The sequence below is a fragment of the Atta colombica genome, unplaced genomic scaffold (genome assembly GCF_001594045.1).
Source record: "Atta colombica isolate Treedump-2 unplaced genomic scaffold, Acol1.0 scaffold141, whole genome shotgun sequence".
Lineage (NCBI taxonomy): Eukaryota > Metazoa > Arthropoda > Insecta > Hymenoptera > Formicidae > Atta > Atta colombica.
In genome coordinates, this window is record NW_017259230.1 from 12,022 (window position 1) to 19,565 (window position 7,544).

The 7,544-nt window shown below is 33.4% G+C and overlaps 1 protein-coding gene across 1 annotated transcript in view; it reads right to left on the reverse strand.

Annotated features, from left to right (window-relative positions):
* The window catches only part of LOC108684873 (somatomedin-B and thrombospondin type-1 domain-containing protein-like), a 12,030-nt gene that overhangs the window by 1,408 nt on the left and 3,078 nt on the right, over positions 1–7,544 (reverse strand). Inside the window, exons 2-4 of the mRNA XM_018189398.1 lie at positions 4,499–4,699; positions 2,732–2,810; positions 1,513–1,586 (exon numbers count right to left, since the gene is read on the reverse strand). Of these exons, the coding sequence (XP_018044887.1) occupies positions 1,513–1,586; positions 2,732–2,810; positions 4,499–4,699 (354 nt within the window). The remainder of the gene's footprint in view (positions 1–1,512; positions 1,587–2,731; positions 2,811–4,498; positions 4,700–7,544) is intronic.

Genomic DNA, 7,544 nt, shown 5'->3' on the forward strand with positions numbered 1-7,544 from the left:
TGATTGTAATGGACAATTTTCAAAGAAGCATGAGTCTCGATCTAGATCGATTTACTTTTGGAGGTTTATACGACATTTATGAGATTGAAACTTTCCATCATGCTATTGCAATTGGCTATCCGACTGAATGTGATATATTTTTAAATAAAGAACAACAAAGAAAATAATATCTACAGATTGCGTTTCGAAATTATTGAATTAGAAGAAAGAAGTAATTGTTTCACCGCATAACTTTACACGACAGTTATTGTTTCGATTATTTAAATTATAAAAATGTATTGTAAGGTAGAATTGATTATTATGTATATATTTGACTAACACATTGGAAATGTCCTAGTGGTAGAATAAAACGTTCGTTTAATTATGTACTTTAATTTTTAAAAATTAGTAAATATTAGCAATATAGTAAATATTAAACAGCGTTGACTGTTAGCCTTTTCTATCATTTCAAATTGTTTGAAGTTATATCTTGGTCTTAAAAGAGAATAATCTTTTTAATAACGTATTTATTAGCGTAAAAATGTATGATTTCTCGAGTTTTCTGTTTCATGCAATATAAATGAGAATATCAAAAAGTTAAAATTAATACTGCAAGTTTTTTGAAACTCGCCGGGCACGTGGACTAAGGAATCTTGCTTTTATCATGTCAGATGGCTAAGAGAGAAGACTTTTGCGAAGCGATAATTTTTCGCTCGAAGCGTAATCCCGAGTTTTACATACCGCCGCGGAGATGTGAAACGTTTTTCGCAAGAAGACAAGTCTATTGTCTCTTCGAAGTATTATGGTTACAAAAAGCTTGAACGCGCGGGGCAAGGACTTAACCGCGAAAAAGAATGGCTGGTATTCGGAGCATCCGCCGTTGTTTTTTTTCTTCGTTGCAATATATACTCTGTTTTTATAAGCTCCGCGTAGTGTTTTACTAAGCATCTTATTCATTCTTAACATGAAAATGTAGCTCAAAGTTTCTGATTTACTCTAACATTTTAAGAAGCAAATTATGAAAAATTTTAAAATATGCCAAATATTATAAATGATAAAGACATTACAATTTAAGTTCAAACGATATCTTATTTTACTTAGTTAAATATAAATGGTTTGTGTTTTATGAGTTTTTAAACAAATCTGAGAACTTATTATATAAAGAAATTGAAAGTATCTGTCGAATGATAAATTCTTATTTAATATTCATAAACAGTACTTATATTTGAAACTATCTTAAATACAATATATGTCTACAATCTTAAGATGTAAAAAAAAATCAATCAGAGAACCATATTAATATCTTAAATATTATTCAAGAACAAATTATAAATAGCAGTCTTAATCTTCAAAGAAAGAAACTAATTTTAACTATTTTAGAAATCTAGAATCAAGAGGAAGAGGAAGGTCGATATTCGATATTCATTCTGGATTCATATTTAGATTTTCGACCTCGATAATAAAAATAGCGTTCTATTAAATAAAACTATTTCCAATTAAAATTAGACTCGGCTATTATTATTAGATACGAACCTTGCGAGAGCAATTCCAAAAACTTGCCACAACCTCGTGAACTCCACGTAATGGTGAAAGGAATGCAGCTGCCTCTGAAACGTGTGTAATATCGGTTTTTATATTAAATATCGCAAAGCCTAGAACAAAACGTGTATGTTCCCCCAGTATGTTTTCTCGTTAGCCACCGCATCACACATTGCACACACTATATGATGGAACCCAAAGGGGCTCCATTGCTCGCTGGCGGCTTGTATAGTTTGCTTTACCCGCTCGACATAACGTCACAGGGGAATCTCGATACTGCCATGCGATGTTTGCTACGTGTTTTGTAACAGGTCGGAGCACGTGTCAAATTAGATACTTGACACATCGGCGATTCTACCTTGGTTATAGAACGGCGCGGGATTAAAAATGTATCCCATGGGAGGTATTCCTCGTCAAGCAGAGAAGGCTTTTAATGGAATTGAATCGTAATGCTTGATCGCGCGAAAGGATAATGAACTTTGAAAATTAAGGGCATCAACTTGTTAGTTATGCACGAACGCTTCGCACTATTAATAATGCATACAAAATGCGATTGAAAATTATTAATTGTGTCATTCATTGGTGCATACACGGCATAGAAAAATGGATAAGTGCGTTAAAAGCATTAACGGCAACGTATTCTGCAGTAAGTCATATAGAATTTTATCGCATAGTGTCATTTATCCACTCCTATCGAGTACTTGTCTAGTCATCATTTAATTAAATCGAAGGACTTTTAAAGGATTTCTTCATCAATAAATGATAAGTTTTAATAATGTTCGAAACGCGAAAGAAATTTAATTCTAAAAATACTAACGTTTCTTAATCATTAAATGACCAAACAAATATTGCCATAATAATAATGTCTGACTATTTTAGTGATTATTTTACTATAAATGAAAAAATAATTTTAAAAACTAAATATTTTATTAATATAAAGAACATAATTATTAAAAAGTCAAAAAGTTTCAGAATCATATCTTTTACATAAGAAACCTAATATTAATATAAAAATGGAAATAGTCAATCAATGACCGTTTAATTTATAATAATAAACAAATTTGCGCTTTAATTTTCCCACAAATCTGTCGTTTTATCTACTTTTGTGCTGGCAATCAGAGAAAATGGGAAAGACATTGTTTCTGCAGCACGAATTGGGAACATGTGGCAAATCGCATTTCGCAAGAACCCGAAGCACGGAGACTTGACCTACCTTTTATCGACGATCCTATCCTTGATCCTTACATCCGTACTGTTGCCGTCGCTCGGAAAAATCTCAAGAAGCGTCACACCTATGGCAAATGAAAGGAAATCGCCTAGGATCGAACAACGGCGGTAGACAGACGTCAAGAATTTCGCATCGCGCTAGATACAATCGAAGATAATCCGGATCTTTTCATTCTTTAGACATGGAAAACGCTTTAGACATGAGAAATGTCAGACCATTATAATTTTTACAGAAACTAAGAATTCAAGAAAGAATATATAGAAGGAATTAATATTTCTTCTTACATCTCAATTTTCTCCAATATAATTTAATCTTCAATTATAATCACGCGATTATCTTCAATTACAATCACGCGATTATTATCGCAAGTCGTAATAATTATTGAAAGAAGAATTATTGTTTGTTGAATTATTTTAGGTTGTTTGTATTTGTTTATGAAATAAGAGTAAAAAATGTGATCTCATTTGAGAGACTAATTACATTGTGCAAATTCAATGAGTCTAATTAACCTGGGAATAATCATTTGGAGTGTTTTTATATCCCAGCGGTGAAAAAAATGTGAATTGTAAAACTTTGCTCTTTACAGATATTATTTAATCTTTTTTCTCTTTTAACAATTATTCTTTACAAACATTTAAATACGCAATTTTATTGAAAACTAACAATAGAAAAGTATTGATAAAATCATTATTTCTTTAAATATATATATATTGTTATAATATATATATATTGTTATAATATAATATAAGTTATTATAATATAAGTTGTTATATTTAATGTTTACTATATTTAATATTTATTTGTTTTTACTTATTTGTTTTAGAAAATTATAATTAAGTCTATAATCCATAATGTTCTTAAATATTAATAAAATAAAAATAATTGAAAAACAATTAAAATAGTATATACAATGTTGTTAGTGATTTTAATTGTAGTGTAAAAAACTGATGATCATTTACGTAAAAAAAAAAAAAAAATCAAACACTTTCAAGTTAAAGATTAATTCTTGTTCTTCGAAAATATGAGGTCTGATCAAAAAATAGCAGACTTTTTGAATTACTCGGCAATGGAACATCCTAGCGAACGCGTAGTTTGCAGCACTACAATCGTTATAATCTTCCGAGTAACTGGAATTTTTAAATTGTTTACATCTCGTTATTTTCAGAGTTATTGCTATTTGATTGCAACGTGTTTTAGTGTTCGTGGCGATTTCGATTCGAACTGAATTTTTATTTTGCGAACTGATTTTAATTTTGGGAATAAGAAAAAGTCGCAAGGAGTAAGGGAGGACAGTCATCTGATTTTTGGCACAAAACTTGCGAATTCACAAGGCTGAGTGGGCAGGCGCATTGTCATGATGAAGGAACCATGAATTGAAACTCGCCACAACTGTGGTTTCTTTTTGCGATTTTTTTTCGCGCAATCTTTTCAAAACGCCATTGTAGTACTGACAGTTGATTGTTTAACTTTGAGGCAAAAAAAAAATTGTAAAAATTCATTTTCGAGGCGAAAATCGACACAAACGCTAAAACACATTTTGCACTCAAATAGCAATAACTCTGAAACTAAACGAGATTTAAACAATTTTTAAAAAATCAGGACTCGGAAGTTATAACAATTATAGTGCTGCAAATCGCAAGTCGCTAGGACGTTGCCGAGTAATTCAAAAAGTCTAATTATTTTGTTATTAGACCTCGTATTCCGAAAGTAGAATGCGACGTATATCGCCTTAAGATAATAATCAATGCTCACTTTTAACATGTGACTGCGAGCGAATTCCAGCGTGACATTTTTGGAAGCTGCGGCATGTCCTCTCCTGGTCCAAGTGCGGACAGTGCTTTCCGCCATTCTTTTCCTCGATCTCGATCACTCGGCTGCGCCTTTGAGTGCCACTTCCGCATCCGTTATCGCAAGGAGTCCATGGACTCCATTCGCTCACCACGCAGTCGACCACTGTAAGAAGAGAATGAACGTGACGTTAAGATCTGGCCATCTGGTCGTTTCTCGCAGACAAACGATAAAATTGTCCCGAAAGTGCTGCACTGGTAAAATGCGATTGATAAATCGATAATATTTTCGGGACATTTTCAGTCTCTTTATTATTTAAGTTCTTCAGCTTCCATTCTTATCTTAACACTGACAATGTAAATATATTTTTTAATTGAGAGATATAAATTTTTAGAATAAAATTTTAAAGCTATGTAGTATACGATACATATATGTGTGCATAGAAAAGATGTTATTTGCTGATATTTTACGATGCTCATAAAAGCAATTCACAGAAGTAGCGATTTATGAAGGTCCTTCCAAAACGCGTTTCATTATGCGTTTTATTACTCCGCTGTATCACCAGAAAACTGAAGAGACAATTTGAGATGAGTAAAAATGCAATAAACGCGCATCGGCAATCACTGATGCTTCTCTCCATTAAGGAACGCGTTGAATGCGAAGGATGGAAATTCACTTAACGTGCTGTTCCTCCATTTCGCGCGAAATGCATCAAGAACAAGTATCGCGACATTTAAAAAGTGGAACGACGTCAACGGCGTTAATTAAATACTGTTTTAAATGAAATATCGAGCAGTCATTAATTTGCGCGCCGAATTTTTTAACGGCTACATTAAGTGAGAGACAAGCAATTAACCGAAAGATATCTTGTTTTTTATTAAATTACACACGTTCAACACTACGTACGTTCAACAATACAGTTTATTTTATACTGAAAAAAATTTCTAGTTGAAAATGAATTAACAAGAAGATTTTGATTATATCAATTAGTATTCTGATTATCTCAATTAGAATTGTAATAAATTTATCCAGAAATTTTTGATTTGTCCATTTTCAATCAGAATTCTTATGCAATCAGACTTTTTTTCTAATGCACATTTCATAAAATTCTAAAATATTTCTTTTCCATAATAGATATTATTATTACGTAAGTTGAAAAGGCAATTAGAGAAAAGTATTTATATAAACGACACTTTGTTCTCTCATGTGTAAAATAAAGGAAAGAGACTTTGAAATGATTGCAAAGCGAAATTTATCAATATAACGAGAATATGAAAATGAAATATCACACGATTGATAAAATTGAATTAAATACTTTGTATAATTTTATATTCATATTTTATCACAAATAGCGTATAATTAAATGACGCACCGTTACTTTATTAATGTAATTATTGTAATCACAACATTTGTACGTCTCGTGCACGCACATATTGATGTATTAATATAATCATTAGCATTTTCAATTTTTGCGCTTATAACGTTCTCATTCCTCGTTTTCAAATCAGTAATAATTTAAAGATTTATTATACGATCGCGACTGAGTGGACATTATAAATATGAGAGAAATATTTTATCGGAGATGGACCGAGGCCACAGCTGCAGATGCGGACTAAAATTCGAGCTGCATTTTGCATTAGATTATCGACGAGTGAGAACTGCGGTACAGGCACAGATATAACTACTTGTTTATTGCTTCTTTTATTACATAGCACTTATAGTTGGCGGTTCCCGTCGAACACGATCGCTACCGGTACCTGGTCGTCGATCGATTGTACATTCGAACTAAATTATTTCGCGTGCCCGCCGGTCGACGCGACGGTCCGGTGAATGCGAACAGTCGAATGAATATATGATGTTGGAGATTCGTCCAGCAATATGAAGAAAAGCATTATCATCGGTATATAACAATATAAGGTGTTACATGTTGTACGTCACCAAAATTTATGCGAGAGGAGCGAGAATATTTTATGTACATTTACCTTTCTCCGCGAGTTACTTGGGAAGATAAATTCGCAAAGTTACACTGTCGAAGTATCATTAACCGTAAAACGCTTATAGTGTAATCATTTTTCGTTTCTCAGCTCTCCTCCCTCCTCTCTCTCGCCAAGGTTATTATGTTCAAAACGTTTTACGCTGCTTTTGTAAAATGAGTTCAGTACCATCTTGTCTTGACGTGTTAAAAATGATAAAGAAGCCGACGTTATAAATTCGCGTCGAGAACAGGACGCGCAGATATTTCTTTCACGCAAGTGTGTAATCTTTACGTTTCGTTGGGCGTGGATGCCGGATGCAAATCGGCTGAAATAAATACGTCTCTCACGATTCCGTCATGGTCCGGTTAGAAAATATGTAAATTCCTGTCTCGTTTGAAGCCTACGACGAGAATAGGATTATCCCGCTTTTAGACGAACGGCTTTGCGTCATTCGAGAAACGATTTCGGCCGCAACTACTGCGCAACTACATCTTCAAGTAACGCGCTTCAAGGAAGGAACGACATTTCTCTTCGACCGGTAAGCGTGAATAATCGCGTTCCGGTGCAGCTTGAGCTTCGACGAATACTGAATCCCTCGTAGCTTCGCAAATGGCAGAAATTAGGGCACTAAAGATGAACATTCCGACGAAAATGAATGAAAGTGCAGTCAGACGCAATAAAGTCACTTCCATCTTCGACGGTTCTCTCGCGTGTTTATTTTGAGAGACATTCGCGCTTTATAATTGACCTGCAGTAAACAATAGACGCATAAATGCGAATTTTATTTGATGTTGTTAGCGTTGTTTAGCGAACAGTTTAATCGCATGCCCGTCGATTATCTGACAATTAAATCAGTAAAACAGGCTCATGTTAAACGAACGGAAATGCGAATTGAATAACATTAACCCCTTTGCTAATAACAGGCGCGTCGTTCGGCGAGCCATAAAATTTCCAACAACTGTGCACCAATGAAAATAAAATAATTTGACGCTCTATTATGCAAATACGGATAATAAAAATTTAGTTGATATATA